This window comes from Pempheris klunzingeri, chromosome 18, assembly GCF_042242105.1.
Source record: "Pempheris klunzingeri isolate RE-2024b chromosome 18, fPemKlu1.hap1, whole genome shotgun sequence".
Classification (NCBI taxonomy): domain Eukaryota; kingdom Metazoa; phylum Chordata; class Actinopteri; order Acropomatiformes; family Pempheridae; genus Pempheris; species Pempheris klunzingeri.
Window position 1 is genome coordinate 18761986 of NC_092029.1, and position 19348 is coordinate 18781333.

At 43.5% G+C, this 19348-nt stretch overlaps 1 protein-coding gene and 1 non-coding gene across 11 annotated transcripts in view; both read left to right on the plus strand.

The window, feature by feature from the left end:
- The window catches only part of afdna (afadin, adherens junction formation factor a), a 94175-nt gene extending 77279 nt beyond the window's left edge, over positions 1-16896 (plus strand). For 7 of the 10 annotated variants that reach the window (XM_070848787.1, XM_070848791.1, XM_070848790.1 and 4 more), the window contains 7 exons: positions 213-466; positions 560-774; positions 910-1089; positions 5794-5928; positions 9513-10065; positions 14659-14743; positions 14964-16896. In XM_070848787.1, coding sequence (XP_070704888.1) covers positions 213-466; positions 560-774; positions 910-1089; positions 5794-5928; positions 9513-10065; positions 14659-14743; positions 14964-15117 — 1576 coding nt within the window. In that variant the 3' untranslated portion in view covers positions 15118-16896. The remainder of the gene's footprint in view (positions 1-212; positions 467-559; positions 775-909; positions 1090-5793; positions 5929-9512; positions 10066-14658; positions 14744-14963) is intronic. The other 3 variants (XM_070848796.1, XM_070848797.1, XM_070848794.1) reach the window with 2 other exon arrangements.
- A 1988-nt stretch (positions 16897-18884) lies between these two features.
- On the plus strand, positions 18885-18967 carry trnal-cag (transfer RNA leucine (anticodon CAG)). Its single transcript has one exon. It is a non-coding gene; the product is annotated as a tRNA-Leu (tRNA).
- The last annotated feature ends 381 nt before the right edge of the window (positions 18968-19348 follow it).

Below are 19348 nucleotides of genomic sequence, written 5' to 3' on the forward strand. Positions count from 1 at the left end.
CAGCAAAGATAACTGAGGAAGAAAGTGACAGCGCCATCTACAGTTTGGAGATCACATCAAAAAGAATGATCCCAAACCAATTTTCTATTCACAGAAACACATATGCAGCATTACTTTTACAACATGTCAGGTTTTTAACAGCCAGTTAAAAGACCAAACTAATAGTGTTAGTAATTATAATTACTAATTTAGTTTTAATGATGATTTCTCAGGGAGAGGAAGAGGAGAGAGCAGGAGAGGAAGCTGGGTCAGATCCGGGCCAACCCTGTCATGCCCGTCCAACCTCACAACAATGGAGGATCTATGCCTCCTCCTCACCACCAGCCCCCTCTGGCCTCTGTGGCCCCACCCCAGCCATACCTCCCACCACAGCCTCAGCCCCAGCCTCCCCCATCTAGACCGGAGAAGCTGGCCAGCCTGCCGCGGTCAGCTGTTCCTCCTCCGGCCACTGCTGCCAACCCTGCTGGTAACACAAGTGATTTGATGTTTCATCTGTAAGACTGTTACTCGTTGGCTGTTTTTATGTGCAGATAATGAATAAAATCTGATGCATGTGTAGGCATGGACACAGTGATCAGGGAGCTGTTGCCGCAGCAGCAGCCGCGGACCATCGAGAGGCGAGACCTGCAGTACATCACCATCAGTAAGGAGGAGCTAACGTCCAGCGACAGTCTGTCTCCAGACCCCTGGAAGCGAGACGCCCGCGAGAAGGCCGAGAAACAGCAGCAGCTTCACATCGTCGACCTGCTGGATAAGGAGATCCAGGAGCTCCAGGTGTGCACACAAATGAAGCTCTGTCCAGAGGGGCTTGTTTTCTGTTTTATCTTAAGAGGGACACACAAACGTACTGACGGATTCACGAATAGCCGCTGCAGCCCGATTCAATTCTGAGCATACTTCATTTTCCAGGCGAAGCCAGAGCGAACCGCGGAGGAAAGCGACCGCCTCAGGAAGCTAATGCTGGAGTGGCAGTTCCAGAAACGACTGCAGGAGTCCAAGCAGAGCGACGAGGACGAGGAGGAGGAGGACGATGAAGACGTGGACACCATGATGATCATGCAGAGGCTGGAGGCCGAGAAGAGAGCCAGGGTGAGACGGGGGTGATGGTGACAGGAAAGGATAGAGAGACTGGAAGTAAATGGCAAGGATGGAGGAAATAAAAAAAAATGACAAGCAACTCAAGTGACAAGAAAGCCACAAAGAGATGAGGATGAAAGAGAGAGGGAGCAAATTCAACATTTACAGGGAGGGCTGAGGGAAGCAGGGAAGACGCAAAAAAAAAAAAAGCAAGCGGCAGGAAATTGTATTAAGTGCAAAGGGTGTTATGCCAGAAAACACAGTTTTAAGTTAAAGAAGTCCATCGGCTCACACCTCACAAACAAATTGCATTTCAGTACACAAGAAAGGGCGAGCCACAGGAATCAGAATCAGAATTCCTTTAATAATCCCCAGGGGGAAATTGCTTAATTCAGGCTGATGGAGGGGAAAACCAGAATTTTGCTTTCAAATGCGAGAAGGGGGAATGAATTCCTCTGGGGCAGCACTCCCACTATGAATGTCCTGCAATGTGCATCTGCAACATGCTTCTGTCATCGCTTTGCCATGCTGAGCTGCTTAAATCTGATTGGCTGGACGGGTGGATGGGAGGGTTTCGGGGGCAGGCAGGTGAGGTTGTTGTCAATGCTGCTTTCACAGCAGCATTGGATAAGACAGCATATAACTCTGTGGTTTTTAGGGTGACAGGTCAAGGCTGCAAGTGCTTTTGAAGATGTGACTTACGTTTGCTGTAGATGAATGGTTTCCATTCATCAGCATTTGGTTAGTTATGGTGTTATATTGATGATTTCCTAGTGGCCTGAACAATTGATATGATCATAAAAATCGCAATATAGCAGAGTGCAATATCCAAGTCCAAAAAAAGTGTCACAACGTGAAATTATAACTGAAGCAATGTGGTGGCACAGAGATGCTCTGGCCTGCTAATGATGTTCTCCAGACATAATGGAACCTGCTTGTTTGGTATAGACCCCAGCAAAAATCACATCATCATTTTTCTATATACATTTTTTTAGTGAAAACTAAATGCAAACATGACTATTCCCACTAAACTTGTGACTCATAACCAAAAAATCATATTATGCCTATTTTGACTTTTACTATGATTGAGATGTTTTTTTTCCCCCCATATCACTCAGCCCCATTTCCTACTCTTCACTAACGATTTTCCTAAATAGAATTTGGCATATGTGCAGTGTTACATAGCAAGAATGAACCATGACCATAGTGTCACTTTCAGCATTTCAACAAGGTTCTTTGCATCCTGAGCGGATATTGATGACTTGCTTATTTAATTATATAAGTCTGCATAATACCAAGGTTGAAGTGGATGATAATTACATCCCATCTTTATTTACATCAAACTGTGCAATAGTCAGATAATCCAATGTGGAAGTAACCGACCCACAGAGATTTTACACAGGCTGATGATATAGAAGTTATCATGGGTATTATTTGGGATAAATAAAGGAATATCTTATCTTATCTTATCTTATTTTACTTATCTAACACCGTTACAGCATTAAAATGTCAATGCCAAATATCCAAAACGTTTCAGGTAAATTTCTGGTCCTTCTTGAATCTGGTAGACATCGTTTTTGAATAATTATGCATTATTATTTTCTTAAATTCTTAATTTCTTAATTGTGACAAGCTGTGGTGAATGTGTGTGTGCGTTTGGTGGCAGTATGTGTGTGGGTGCTGGTGGGTGCAGCTGTGTGTGGTTGGCTTAAGTGGCTGGAAGGTGTGTTTGATTGTACAGCAGTTGACCTGGTTGGTTTGGTACCACCCTTTTTCTTTTTCTTTTTTTGCTTAAGAGAATTTAAACTGATCTTCTGGATGTTGTGGTATAAGCCTTTTTCTGGCTGCATGTACAGTATCATTTGACAGATCAGAGGAGAAGGTCAAATTAATAATTGAATTTAGTCTAAAATCTCAACTTGGTCCTGGAGAATTTTACCTTCTGTCCAGGATACAATCCCTGACCCAATCATGAGTTTTGATTTCTTGGTTTTTGTAATTTGATCAATACAAATTTGGACCTTAACCCATGCCCGCATGAATTTTAGTTTTTCAGTTCAAATGGCCTTTTTTTCTTAGCAGATTTAGATGTGAGGGTAAAAGGGGGCCCAAATGTTGTTCTGGTTGCTCTAGCCAAGAGCTTTTTTTGTGGTTCTTTATTCGGAAAACCAAGCATGGAAACCTCAGGAGGAGTAAATAGAGAAGTAATGGAGAGAGCAGAGCTCCCAGGGTCATTAATCATTATTACTAATTATATTTCTGCAGCAAATGTTGGATTTTTGCATCAATTGGTTTTTCATCTTGGTTTTTACAATTCAAAACAAATACATATGTATTTCAAATTTGGTTTGAAAAATAATAAATGAATAAAACAGATAGCTTAAAGAAGTGGTTAGGTGGTGCAGCTGTCATTAGCACAGTGGAGAAAAAAATAAGCAATGTTTTCACTTAATTGTATGCCCACCCCCTTTTTTTTTAAACTTTACTCCTCAGTCCCCCCCCCCCCCCCCCCTCGTTTTGCTAACTCAGTTTTACTCCACATCTTCCTTTTCAGTATGTGGGTATTTTCCTTTTCCTTCCTCCCTCCCGATCTTCCCCCTCTCTCACTCTCTATTCTCTTCTTCTTCAGCAGCAGAATGCTGTCCCAGCTATCTCTGTTCTAGACTTGGTATGTTCTTCCTGTTAATGATATCCTCTCCCTGCCCTTACATCACTTCCTGTTTTTTGCGTCTGGGCTGCACACCTGCCCGTGTTTCCTTTTCCTATCTGTCTCTCCCCACCCATCTGGACTACTGTTGTTACCGTTTCATTGGGGGTGGGGTCGGGGTTGGAGGCAGGGCTGTGCCATGATTAGCTAAAGAGCAGCCGGTCATGGAGAGGGCGTCCTGGGATGCTTGATGTTGTTTGGCTGGGAAAGCTGTCCGTCTCTCTGTCCACTCAAAACAACTGCTGGGGGGGGGGGGTGGCAAGTGAAGATGCTGCAATTGTGTTTCCAAAACGTAAAAGCATCAGAAAATCCAACTTTCACATGCTTACAAAGAAGCAGCGCTGAGGTCTGTGTGACTCTTGTCAGCAGTCATGTTTTGAGTGCATATGGAGGTGGCGTCTGCATGGCTGAATGCATCACAGGGGGTGTCCAGGTCGGGATCCACGCATGATAGGCCTGTGAGCCCCCAGCGCTGCCTGCGCAGGGCCACATCATGATGTTGTGTCGTCCATGATTCCTTCCATCTGTCCACCCATCCATCCATTTGTGTGTGTGCCCAGCTGAGCCTCTTCATGTTCTTTGATTAAAGGGTCTGTTCAACCACAAAAAACACATATTTTCTCACTTGGTTCTTCTCGTTGTTATCTATCCATCAGATAGATTGGCTTTTTATTATTGGGTTGATACCTTAACACCGCTGAGGTGAATGGAAAAAAATGAATATAAGAAAAATATCTCAAACTCTACTGACATTGAAAATCTCTTGACATCCTTTAGGGTTCGTCAGCCAGGTGCCATAAATACAGACAGAGTGAGCACTTCTTACATTTTTATGTAATCTAAATATTAATATCAATGTATTTTATATTTGAATAACTGATGCAAATTCAATTCCTTAATAAGATAAAAGTAAAACACGTGTAAGGAATGATACAAATACACGATTAGATTAAAAAATAAAAATAAAAACGTACAACAAAAATAGAAATAAATGAATATATAAAAATGAAAACAAATGTATAGAAACAAATGTCTGGATAGAATAAGAATGGCTACAATAAATAAAGATATACAGAATATATAAATGAAGCAAATATAGAAAATAAAATGATAAACTAAAAATGAAACATTCAATTGTATACAAAAAAGTATTATGAGCTAAAACAGAACATCAAATAGTACACACCGCCAATAAACTGATATTATAATCTATGACATGTTCTGGATGAAAATAAGCTCAATATTTTTACAAAAAACTAAATGTCCCCATGAAAACAGTGTAGAATTACATTTTCTTATTTTTTTTTTAGCTCCACAAAACAAAATGGCCCAAAGAGCGTCATAACAGCATCATACAGTTTCTGTATAGATAGATACCTCTAGGGGCAAGTGGCAAATATGTTGCTTTGGGATTCGGTTGAACTGGCCCTGTTACCACCATCCAGCCCAGAGAGAAGGGTCTTTGTTCTATAGTCAGCTGAGTTTGTGTTGGGATGGCTTTGTTAGCACAACATTTCTACAGCAGCCCACCAAGCTTGCAGTTACTTCAGGTACATTTCATTTATCCCTCTCCTGCTCAGCAGGACATTTAAATGCTTCTCTGAAACAAAATACACCTTAAGTAGCTGAAAGAGGGGCTGTCTTTGTTTCTGTTGCCCTGTTCTGGTTGCTGTTCTTGTTGCATGTTGTTGTCTGCATGTTCAGCAGGGCGTGTGTGTGTGTGTGTGTGTCTGTGTGTGTTTGCAGTGCACACTGCTCCTCCCCTCTGGAGCAGCCTTGTGAGACAAAAACCAAACTACCTCACATCACAAACAACATGTTAGTGCACATTAGTGTCCGAGCAGTTAAACAGAGCCATTGGATGTGGAGATGCTCTCAGAGTCTGTGTGTGAGTGACGTACTCTTAATGTTTTACTAATCGGTTCCTTGTTTGCCTGTGTGCCTGTCTTTGCGGGCCATTTGGCATGTTATTGTGTGTGTCTTGTGTGTGTGTGTGTGTGTGCGAGCAGTTGCAGGATGAGGAGCGACGGCGTAAGCAGCAGCTGGAGGAGATTCGCAAGCGGGAGGCAGAGGAGCGCGCAAAGCAGGAGGAGGAGAGGAGGTGGAGGGAGGAGGAGAGAGCCAAACGAGAGGCCGCGGAGAAGGTCGGTTTGTTTGTCTGTGAAACTCTAGGAGTTATGTGGCCAGACTTAAAGACAACGACCCTAGCTGTAGCACGTGTAGGATGTTTTGATATGATACCGTAGACACTTGTGAGTCCGACTACAGAATCATAGACGGGAAACACATTTTAGTGTCTTCAAAATATACTTTTTTTTAAATTTGTTTCCTCACTATCTCAGGCTGGAAAAGCCCCTAAAACAGTGTTTAGACAGTCATTCAACTTTCCACTGAAAGCCAAACCCATTCAGTTTTGACTTACTGGCACAAGTGCATATAAAATGATGTGGCACAGACAAAGTAGGTTAAGAGTTTAGGTAAGTGCAACCACCTTGGAAACAAACTAAATATAATGTGTTATGAACTTTAAGAGGTGCTGGCTGGTGGATTTTATTATATATGTAGTCTTTGTCCCTCTCCTGGCCCCAGCTTCATACTTTACAGGCGAGACATTAGAATAGTATGAAGTTGAGCTATTCTTCTATAAAAATGACAATTGTATCATTTAAATAGACGATTGTGTTAACTAAAGCCTGGAGAAGCACTGTTGTAATCACTACAGCTTCAGGTTTCAAAATACAGTGCACCTAACATCCTAAATGACGTCCTCACTTCTATCGTATCAGAGGCACACTGCATTTACTGGTTAATTACAAAAAGGGGCAATGTCAGCCCAAAATATTAGTCCAGCCCCAGGATGTACAGTGACTTAGAAAGTCTTCAGACCCCCTCTATGGGTGCACACTTTATCATGTCATCCAGTCGTTATAGTTATTGATTTAAGTTTGATTACATTTCTTTTTTTAGTAATAAATTCTGCACATAATGACCTACACACCAGAGCTACATTTGGAACACCATAAAGTCTGAACACTGAAAAGAGAAAAGTTTTCCATTTTTTGTGGGTTATTGAGTACAGAATCTATTATTTATTCACATGCTTTAAAAATAATACAATAAAGTGTGTGCCGACTGAAACCACTGTAAATGCTACAATGACTTTATTTTAATTTTCTCCCTCCTTTGTCAAGGCTGCTTGTTTAATTTCGAGTCCTCAGCTAACTTGAAGATGCTACATGTTCCTAAAACAGGGGTTATAATGTAGAAAATGTTAATCATTCTGAATTTGGGAAATATTTTGTACTTTGGGGGGTTTTAAATGGCCAGTAGTCCGATCTGGTGTCCACCCACCCATCTCTGTCTCGTGTTGAATCAAACGTGTATTCCGTGTTTTGTCATTGTGTCGTGTTCACTGCCTTCACCATGACGCCATGATTCTGGTGCTTTTGTCCTGTGAACTATATATAGACCACTGATCGCACCACTGGTTGTTTCAAAATCTGTGCAAAGACAAAACGTCGCCACCGAATGATGTAGTTCGTTGAAGTGGCTCTCAAACTGTTTTAGCGATTTTGACTGATTTCATTACTTGAGTTTAAAAAAAAAAAGTAGAAAAGAAGCTGTGGAAAGCTTCAAGTAAGTCGTTTTGTTTGTTATGACAGTTGTTATTTCCAGATATGTTGTTTTTAAAGTGTTATGACTGTTAATCTGATGCTGTTTTGTATATTGTGAAAATGTCCAATTGCATGTCCTCATCCTGTGCACCCCCCCTCCCCTCCCCTACCACCCCCACCCCCACCCTATGTGATGTGTTGCTGTGTCATGTTATGTGCTCCCACCCACCTCAAGCATGGGACTCCCATCATGTTGTCGTTGTTGGTCGTTGTCGGTGTGTATCAGGAAGTTCAGTTGTTTCAGTTTCATAAGGAAGCGGTTATGATTTTGTGAGGTTTTCATTTTTATTTGATTTCTTTACCATCTCCATCCAGCATCACTTTAGAAACTGTGTTCAGGGAATGCTGCCTACCCTCCCACTTTCCCCAAAAATCACATGCTTCATATTTATGCAAACACACACACACACACACACACACACACAGACACAACACAGGGAAACTACACTCGCCCACCTGCCTCATTCCTGCCCTCAGCCATCCATGCTGTACATATTCAGAAACCCAGTCACCCACTCATTCAAACCCACACACCCACTAATCCCTCCCAGTTTCTTCAGATTCCAACTGGGCTAACGCCACAATCAGCCTGGAAACATCCACACCACTAGAGACGGCCCACAGAGGTTATCTTTTTGAGGACATGCGCTCATCTTGACTACATTCAGCCAACACATGAAACGGACCAAAAAAAAAAAAAAAAAAAAAAACGTTGAAGATAATCTGACATCAGAGGCATCGAGGCTGAGCACACGATGAGACCCGGAGCAGCTGGTCGAGCTCCAGACCCATAAATCTAAACACATTTCTCCAGTGTAGCTTCATCTGTAACATCACAGGCGTCTCCCTGGAGTGTAGGAGCTTAGAGCGCAGCCACTGAAGACAGGGTGGGCTTTGAATGAAAAGCCTGCCCGCAAAACCATATAGTGTAAACTGGGGGTTCACAGAGAACTGCAGCTCATATGGACATATAGTTTGTGCACTCATGCGTACACTCCCACTGTGTTGAGGGAAGGGGAGACGGTGGTAGACAGGGTGGTCCAGGAAGCAGGGGCTGAGTTTTACCGTAAGTCCAGAAACACTTGCCAAGGTAGTGTGGCCCAGTTAGAGAGCCTTCTTCTAGTGTCTTGCCAGATTGGTGAACTTGTCAGGCCTTCAGAGAAGAGATTAGGTTTGGTTGTCTGACGGCACTCTTAATGCAGCATATAGACTTTGTCGGGGATAGCACAATATCGTCCTTTTCACACAAGGTGAGACACAATGTAGTGACTGGTGGACGTGGCAAACCAGTTAGGTCAAGTCCAGCTCAGGGGCAACATTCATAGAACTGGTCTTGGATTTATTTTGAAACTGGCATTCTTAAATTTGACATTTGTTAAAAATAATAATAATAATTCTTTGGCAGTATAAAGTTGCATTGGGAGGCTAAAACAGATGGTTATGGTGTGGCTGTCAGAGTGGCCTCCGCTTTTACAGACCAAAGCAAACGAGTCAAATAAATCATGACAATCAGGAAAAGTGACTTGTTTCGTTGTTCGCTTAATCTGCAAGACAGATTAATTTCTCACTAGAATAATGCAGCGCCAAAATATATCTTCCTATATGACAAAAGCAGATGTGTTTTCACGTGCTGCTTTCAAAGCTTGGCACATCGTACTGGATCTCATCCTCTTGTTTGCTTGAATGGAAATTGAATTTGTCAGTTGTGCCAGTTCATGGATTATTGTGAACAAGCTTTTGCTCCACCATATGAACAGGTATGAAATATCTCAAGACAACCAGCGTATTCCTTAGTGCAGTATTTTATAAATGAGGCCCCTGATGTAAGCATCAGTTAAGCTAGGTTTCATTCCTCTTAAATTGGTAGTCGTGGAGGACTTGGTGTTTGTACTGTACCAGATCTTTGTATATTGTAGAGCAGGTCTAGTTAGGCCCAGAAGAGTCTTGCTTGACCGATGTGGTTTCACCCGTGGTAGAGGCAGGGTGGTGGAGCTCTTTTACTGAGGTGAGAGCCAATGACAGTGGAGCTTACTAACAGGTTGTCCCTCCCTTAGAGGAGACAGGAGGAAGAGTACTACACTCGCCTGGAGGCTGAGCGGCGCCGGCAGCACGAGGAGGCCGAGAGAAAGCTGCTGACGCCTGACGAGCCGGCCGGTCTGTATCGGCCACCACTGCCCCGGGATTACCAACCCCCCGCCCCCCACAACCCTACTAACACCCCCCCGCCCCCCCCACAGAGAAACACCTCCTACCTCAAAACCCAGGTCACCTCCCCCGACACGCTCTACACCGCCAAGTTTGTCACCTACGCGGGCGATGAGGAAGACGAGGAGGAAGGCAAGGAATCCACCAAAGCAGGCAGTGGCAGTGGCAGCCAATCAGGTCAGGTGAAGCTGTCGGCGACCCGGAAGTCGTACGGCGACCTCCCTGCCACAGCCTCACCCAATCACTGCAGGCCTCAGCCGCCGCCCACTGCGCGCAAGCCCCGCCCTGTTTCTGACGGCATCTTCCTGTCTGCCTCGTTCCAGCCGCCATTCAACAACTCCAACAGTACAGGTCCCCCCCTTCCTGCCAAACCCAGCTCCATATCCCCAGGAGGCTATAAAGGTAGACCCAGAGAGAGGAGAGAGGAGTCAGGCTCGCCACAGCGCCCTCTGCAGCTCCCATACCTCCCTCTCAGTCACTCATCTTTTCATTTACTACCCACTCCTTCATAGTTTAGTGCTCTTTTGTGTTTATTTGGACCTTGTTTTTCAGTAGAACGGTGTTCTGCCTTTCATTTCCACCGTCTACTTTTTCCTTCTTTACATGTTTGTCCCCATTTTTTTGTTGTCAATCAGTCCCTCCGTTCATCACTTTGTTTGTTAATTTATATGTGGAAATTTTCCTCCCTCTCCTCAAGCAGATCAGGTTGTTTTGTATTTATTTTTATTTTATTTATTTATGTTGGTTTGTTTGAACACCATCTCCTGTCCCCAGTAAATTTTTTTTCCCTCCTCATCTTCCTCCAATCACACACCCCCCCTCTTCGATCAGCACAAGCGAACAGAAAAAAGCAATCGATAATCACGCCACCACTTTTTGCTGCAGATTGAGACCCATCAGAGCCAATCATAGTACTGTTGGTGTTGTCGCTCGCCGCCTCCTTTGTGTCTGGTCTGTTGCTGCTTGGGACGGGGCGCGAGGCCAGCCCTCAGTCTGCCTGCCTGCCCCCTTCCTGCCCCGTGGCTCTGCTTAGCGGTGTTGGCTTTTAAAGTGAAGGAGACACACCATTGGCTTCACACACCCATCGGTCACGCAGTTAAAAAAGAATCCGCTCTCATTTCACAAACATGCAAAAATGCGCGCAGCAGCAGTGTGTTGAGTGAGACGCCTGCTCTTTGTCTGTGGCTGTTTGAAATGCTTCTTACACTCTAAATGTTCTCGTCGTCAGACTCTTGAGTTTCGGTATAACACCTAGTGACAGTTAACCATCATAGCTGCTGGTATTCATTAATTCAAGGTCATGCTCGGGCCACAGTTCCTTCTAAAAGGAACTTAGAATGCGGTTAGAAGTAATCTGTCTTAACATAGTTCAAATATTTGACAGACTGGCTGCTTTTCTTGTCCATGTCAAATGTTATGTCAAGATATGTATCATAGCTTTTCTTCAAAAGGCCCCATTATTGGACAGCAGTATCTAACTGTAGAGGAGTCCTGCTGCAGTCAGTTGGCAGCCGTCTAGAATGTTTTCTCCCAAAATATCCATCCATGAGTTTACCTTAGACACTCTGGTATTTATATGGTTATATTTTCACACAAGAAAATATTATCACATTGGTTTGGCCTTCTTTTTTTTCTTTTTTAGGTATATGCCTCTCTTGGTTATCAAATAGAAGATGTTTAATTATCAAAGTAATGTAAAATACATGTAAAACTAATTTTACACATCATCACTAGTACAAAAAAAAACAGGGAAGCGATACAGAGCCTGAGTGACGTGTGGCCACAAGCTGATTCCATATTAATGTGTCAGCAGCATCTTAACTGCCACTACTGAAGCTCTAAACTCCAGCGGTTTTGAACGTACACAGACAAACACGACGAACACGCTTGAATGCAGCACAGTGTGAATGTGATCACTACCCCTGAATGTCCAGGAAGAAACGGCTGCCCGGACCTTCACCGTAAACCTCCTCCATCCCTGCCGCTTATTGAATACTAAAACACATCCGGGACCTCATGGTCAACTTTTGTGTTGCATTTATTTTTTCACTCAAATTAGAAAAAAAAAACCAAAAAACATCCCACTAACGTCCCACTACCTGCCCCACCCACCCACCTACCCACCCACCTTCCTCAGAAATCAAATCTGCATGTTTCACCACCCCGTCACACACACACACCCACACCCACACACACACATGCATCATAAACACACAACACTGCACTCTGGCTGCCAGCAGCTCACCCCAGTAACCGGCTTGATGTCTATTGCTTTTTGCTGCCTGAGCGTAGCTTCCACCAGGCTGCACCCTGCTGTCTATATTTACTCCTTATTTGTGTCTTTGCTTCCTTTTCCCCACTTCGCCTGTCTCTCGGTCTGTCTGGCTTAATTTCCCCCCCCCCCCTTGTATGACGTGCTTTGTCGTCCGCCTGTTTCGGCTCTGTCAGCCGATCCGGCTGTCCTTCATTCTGCCTGTCAGTCTGTGTCTCCGCTGTAGCTGCAATTCTGTCTTAACACTGCGGCTTTACTAGACCTTACTACAACTCCCACAGGGCATTGCAGCAGGTTTAGGTGACCAAATGGCACCTGAGTCTCTGGCTTGCCTGACATATGAATCTCTAAATGTATTCAATGTCTCCGATTCGATCAGCAGGGCAGCTCCAAAAGCTCGAGTCTGACTTTAATTAAAAAAAAAAAAGTGGCCTCTTCTCGTTGAAAGGCAAATTATTTTTCTGTCGGAATAGAACTATAAGAAAGACAGCGCTGGTGCCAGTTTTTCCTCAGAAGGTGCACGAACTGGAGAGAGCTACAAAGCCAGAACAAATTCAGTTATCCCTAGAGACGGATGTTTTAACAAAAACTGTGTATTGGTGCAGAAAAACAAAAAAACAGAGAGTTTTTTTGGACTCCATGGCGGCTAAGATAACAGAGCCTGAGCCCGAGAAAAACATTCACAACCTTTGAGAATCCATGAAAAGCCTTTTTCACTTTTTTGTGAATCTGAAGAATTTCCAATCGTAGTGCCAGAAGTATAATTTTCCATCTCTTTTGGCTCCACAGAGGAATGTAACTGGCCTTGAATAAGGCTTGTTTCTCTGTGGTTACTTTGTTCTCTGCCAGTTTGTGTTTATGTGGTTTGAGGCTGAAGTGGCTTGATCCCGTCCCAAACTACACTTCAGATCTCTCTCTGCTGTGGCGCTATAAAACTCCCAAAGAAAGAGCCGAGGAGCTGCCAGCTGGATGAATCCGTCTGGGTTCACACCCTGTCACTGTGTCTACATCTGAACCGTACCAAGCCCCCTTTCCATTTCATCTGAAACTCGAGACCAACATGCATTTGGACTCCCATGTTGTGTTATTTTGAAACACAGTCGAGCAGAGTTGAGACTTGTGTGTTTAATATCCAAGTCCTGGTTGTTCCTGGGTCAGTACCTGCTGTCAATAATTAATACAACAAGAAAGAAGAACTCTTTGGATCCTGTGTGTCCTCTCGGCCTTCGGCGTGAAATATTGTGCCGTGAAGAGTCTGCAGGGTTTTATTCTCTCAATTTAAACACCCAACTCCGATCAGTCCCCAGCGTGTTAGCAACTGTGATGGCATGTTGTCGTGGCGGAAAAAATGCTGCAGCTTTAAAGGATGAGGCTGGTATTATTCTGCGTTTTTCTGTCAAATCCGATGAAAAAAAGACCAAAAGTAAGAATGTGTTAATCTGCTCAGTGCTTTCTGATCATCTTCAAAGGCAGCTGACAGATAATTAGTTTCATTTACACTTTTAAAAAAAGTAGTAATAGTAGCTTTAAGTAATTTCCTAAAACGGCTGGGGGCACAGTAGTCGTCTAACGTTACTCAAGCAGCACGAGACTGCATGTATTTTCTGACATTATCAGAATGCATCAAGTCAAGTTTCTTCATACAGGACATCTATACGATAATAGGACGTTAATAGGATCCGCTCATTGGAGTTTTTGGTCTTTTCATGGGATTTGTTGACAATAGCAGTAACATAGTGCGACTACATCACCATAAACTTGAAACATTAGAACACCCTCTAAATCAGCAGGTGGAACTGATGGATCTCCTGTTTGTGTGGAAATAAAAGTCTGCAGACTCCAGAGTCACACAGCTGTGACACTCTCAGGTCTGACTGTCTCTCTCTCTTCAGCCTGGACGTAGCCGGGGTGTTTAAAGACACAGGGACACATGAGCCAACTGATTAACATCTCCTTTAGGGGTCAAAGGTCGGGGTCACCTTCTTCGTGCTAGTTCCACCAGCTTTAACCCTTTAAGCCCAGGATAGGAATTGTTTTACTTCTCATGTCTATGCAGGAGCTTTTCTTCATAGTCTGGCTTGAATTGGATGTTACATTTCTGGATTCCAAAACAAATCAGACAGTTTTTCATTTTGTCATTTAGACAAAACCAGAAAGTTAAAACAGTAAAGTTCAGACATGTTTGATGGTGACCTCAACCTCAGATCCCACCCACAAGTCCACAGACCATTTTTGCTGCTTTGGAATGGCCCTTTAACAGCTTTTTCTTTTTCTCCTTTTTTTTTTTTTAACGCTCTCTCTTTCTCTTTTCTCGGCTCGCTGCTCTAGTTTAATGAGATCTGATTGTTTCTGCCTAATGCTTCTCCAGAACTTGTTCCCTCTGTTCCTTCCCTCTGCTCAGGCTGGTCTGTGGGAAATGAAATGATGTCAGGAGGAGAAGCTGCTGGTTACTGGCACCCAGGGCCTCTGGTCAACAATCACGGCTGTAATGGGGAAATATTATGCAACTTAAAACAAGGTTTCTGTGATTAAAATGCATAAAAGTCTGCAATTCCTTCTGAGTTATACGAATATTTGGAAACGGGAACCCAGAGAGCTTTCCAGCCATCACCCAGCAGCCTCTCGCTCCGATGTTTTCAGATGACAACAGCTGATTATGAACGATGCTAACTCGTATCTCACTGCCTTGTCTCTCTGCCGTGTGACTCCTGAACGTTGGACAGGATTTAACTCGTACACTGGAAACTCAGCAGGAGTTGTAGGATCGGGAGAAGTCTACAAGGACCCGCGAGACAAATGGACGAAGAGGTGAGTCTCTCTGGTTTGGGCTGAAGTAGAAGGTCTGCTTAAGTCAACATGTGAAAAGTACATTTTCCTGATTATTCTTACAGACTTTTACTAGAATGATCTCATCATTACCGGAATTGTACTTGTAAAGGAGTATGTACAGTGTGACTTGTGTCTGTGTTGCTGTGTGCCCTACGTGGATAATAGAATAATTGTGTGTGTGTGTGTGTGTGTGTTGCAGTCAGGAGCAGGAGAACTCGAACCCCAGCGGCGCTCCGGAGAGTCTGACCTTTAAGGAGCGCCAGCGTCTCTTCTCTCAGGGGAAGGAGGTTTCCAACAAGGTCAAGGCTTCACGCAAACTCATGGAGCTGGAGAACGAGCTCAACACCAAGTAGCGGACCCGGACCTTTCACCCTCCCAGCACCACCTTAACGCCACCGCCGTGGCGTTTGGGTGCTCCTGGGAAAAGCCGGGTCGAGCGAGCCGACGCTCGCTTCCCCACCACTGACCGTCTCCTCCTGTTTGTGTTGTTCTCCCCTTTATTTTTTTATTTTATTTTACTCATTAAATAACTGGACCATTCACTTTTTTTGACGTAGCTCTATCGTTGCAATAGGAGAGACACTGATGGCTTAAAATTTCCTTCCCCCTCGTTAAGGTCTGTCAAAGATATATAATGATAAAGCACTGTAAAAAAGTTTTAATTGTATCTAGTGAGAATTTGAGAATCACACAAAAGGGGGATATATTTTTGTTTATAAAATGGTTCATGGGGTGAGGGATTCATTTTAATTTTTTTTTTTTTTTTTTAAATAGCTCACTGAAATATGAACAATTTTATGGTGTTATTTTAAGCTCTTTTTCTGCATCATGTTGTTTTCACTCTCTTGATTACACCCTGCCCATGGTTGAGCTCCAGACCAATCTTTTATTTTTATTTTCTTGTTTTTTAAAATTAAATTCTCGGTGAGTGGAAACACTGTTATTTCATTCCATAGCAGGAAAGCATGGGATTTTGTTTTGTTGTTTTGAATTAACATCGCTAGATTCTCCAGAGGAGGATCAGTCAGTTCAGAGAAGGATCTTTAAGTGCACAACATTACTGTAAATATTTGGGTCCACAACTGTCTCACTCTTTTACTACTGTAGAAACCTGCCAGGCCACTAAAAACTGCAACACTAATGTGATTTAACAGCATTTTGATGACAGATAATCCCAACAGGAAGTTCTGCTAAAATCTCCCCCGCTACTCCTCACTGTTAGTGGAGGTAATGTTTTTTTTTTTTAAAAATGTTTTGCCCAAATCTGAGGTAATTTTATTTTCTTTTAAATCTAATAGTCATTTTTTTGCAGAGTTGTGTGAGATTCATTTGATTGATTGTACCCTAAATTCAAGCCAGAAAAGGATTTCTTTCATTCACAATGTGATTTAATGTTGGTTTTCACAATAAAAAAAAAAAGAAAAAAAGAAATTAAAACTACTTTTTAAGTCCTCGTTTGCTTTACAGATATTTATTTCAAACCTTGTGGAAAAAAAAACATACTTGCATAAAAAAACTCGTTTTTAATATTAAATATGTATCTGCAAACTGTTTTAAGAAGTGGATTACATTTGGGACCTCTCGTACTGTGGTAATAATCTTTGTTCTTCTGCATTAGAGTTCTGTTTTTACACCAGCTGTAGTTTGAAGAGATCCAGATTTTTTTCTTTTTTTTTTGGGACTGGAGTTTCGGTGATAGAATTGTGATTGTACAGATATATATACACACAATTTCAATAATCACATTCACCACCACTGCTCTGCGGATGTAGGAAAGGAACGCACTTCAGACCCCGGCGCGTCCTCCAGTTTTAATAGAAGATGAAAATAGTGAAGTTTCAAATGTATCTCTTCTGCAGTTTGTTTGAGTGACTCCATCCTGTGTGTGGGTTCATTTTATTTTCCTCTCCAGGAGCCTCCACTGAAACCGATTCTACATGATGAGATATAAGATGCTGTTATAATAACTGACCTGTAAACACAGTGCAGACGTGTCTCCTCTCCTCTCCTCTCCTCTCCCCCCCCACAACTCCAACAACAACTCCTTTCTAGGTTTCAAAATGAACTGAATCATTTAAATGGTTTCATGTTTAGCCTTTTGTAAATCATTAATAAATACAGATTTTTCAACAGTGCAGGCTGGAAGTGTGATCTTTTGTCGCCGTCGCAAATATTCTGATGGTGTTACTCAATAATAGAATAGAATAGTTTATTGTCATTGCATTGTACAATACAAAAGCTCTTCACTGGTCGCTCACTCCCACACACGCACAGGCAGATGTCCAGTAAATACAGTGGTGGAGTGCCTGAGAAATAAGGTGCAATGCAGTGATAAAGAAAACAACAAAACAAGTCCTTGGGCAGTTCAGATGGTGGGATGGGGGGGTAGGAGTTCAGCTCGTGAACAGCTGAGGGGTAGAAGCTGTTCCTCAGCCTTGCCGTACGGCACTTCGGAGGGCAGCAGAGAGAAGATATGGTGGAAGGGGTGAGTGATGTCTTTGGTGATCCTGCCTCGCTTTGGCAGCGTGACCTGTAGACGTCTTTCAGGGAAGGGAGGGGGAGACCCATGATTTTCTGAGCCGTGTTAACTACCCTCTGGAGAGCAGCCCTGTCTGCTTCTGTACAGTTCCCAAAACCACGGCAGGATGGAGTAAGTCAGTACGCTCTCTGTGGAGCAGTGGTAGAAGGTTTTCAGCAGACATGGGGAGATGTTGTTCTTCCTCAGGGTCCTGAGAAAGTACAGTCTCTGGTGGGCCTTCTTCACTGCAGCAGTGGTGTTGATGCTTCATGTCAGGTCGTTGCTGATGTGAGTCCCCAGGAACTTGAAACCTGCTCCACTTCCTGGTCTCCGATCCTCAGCGGCAGGTGCTCGTTCTTGTTCCGTCTGAAGTCCAGGATGAGCTCCTTAGTTTTCTTGATGTTCAAAGACAAGTTGTTTTCCCCACACCAGCCGGTCAGTCTGTGGACTTCATCCCTGTATAGGGTCTCATCGTTCTTTGAGACAGTTGTATAAGTAAGAATAATCATCAGTGCACTGATTTCATTAATTCAATCTTCATAACAGTGGATTTTTTTTTACTCTAGGTTAGTTGTAACTTGTCCTTATTTCCCTTTAATAATATTTTATGCTTCCACTTCACTCCTGAGTAGCTTTTATTAGGGCCCGAGGACCCTATTGAAATGTAAGGAAATGCATCCGAAATAAATTGCAGGTTTGAGGGCCTGAACATACACGAAAACTCATGAAACTTTGCACACGCATCAGTCGTGGTGTAACATTACATATTTTATGGGTCTTGCAAATGGGCGTGGCAAAATGGCTCCATAGCGCCCCCTAATTTCAAGCCCCAGGTGGGTTCATGTATCTCTTCAAGGTGTACAAAAAAGTCTCTTGGAGGGATGACCTAAACCCAACAGGAAGTCGGCCATGTTGGATTTTTGGCGATTTACAGGGGTCGTAAATGAACGGACTAGAGAAGGCATCAACGATGAAAAGTTATTAAAAGTCTCTACCAAACTTTAACGGTGTGGGCGTGGCACCAAACTTGACGTGTCTGATAAGAGTCCCGCCCTGAAGACTTCTACATGTCAACATTCACTCACAGTCACAGCGCCACCTGGTGGCGACAGGAAATGCTACGTTTTACGCTATGAAGTCTCAAGACCAGCCAGGTGACCAGATCCACTTCAAATGTGGTCAGGAAACCTTTAAGACGTTGATGTTGGTCTGGAGTGAAAACTGTGAGTTTTCGTCAAAAGGTGTTGCCATGGCGATGCGGCAAATTTCGATCGAAGTTAAAAGTGCAGTAACTCCACTCTCCTCTATCTTCACCACGTTTACACTGTTTGATGACTGTCCGGCTCTGAAGACATGCACATGCTAATTTAGAACCACAGTCATAGCGCCACCTAGTAACCCGCCTCAACCTCCCCCAGATGAGACACCGCCGTGGAACAAGCGGACACAACGGTGGCCTGTCAGCACGGAGCAGTGAGGAGGGGCGAGTCTTCAGGATAAAAGGCTCCAACATTTATAATCCTGTCATATAAAGAGCAGACTGAATAACTCATGTCCTATATGAAACTACTTACACTGATTTTTCTCCACCGTATCGCAGATGTCAGGATGGCCGAGCGGTCTAAGGCGCTGCGTTCAGGTCGCAGTCTCCCCTGGAGGCGTGGGTTCGAATCCCACTTCTGACAACAACCTTTTTCCTTCATCCAGTCACCTAGTAGCCATCTGTGTCACTTTTTTTCGCTCGTAATTTTAACTCAGTTTCTCGTGGACTGTTAATATATTTATGCTGTTGGGATCAAAAGAGGCTTATTCTACTTTATCTTGTATTAGTGCTTTAAGTCCGGTTAAAACAGACTGTGGTTCGTTACCTCCCTCGGTGCAATTCGTTCGGGCGGGTGTGAATAAACTAATCGCACCAACGGGACCAAAACATCTGCACCGAGCCTGTTTGGAGGAGGCGGTCTCGGTCCGATCCCCAAAGAAGAAGGGAGCGGGTCGTTTGTGCTGAAAAGGCACTTCCGCTATTTACTTGCTTGCTCCCGCCCCAGACACACCTGACCAATAAG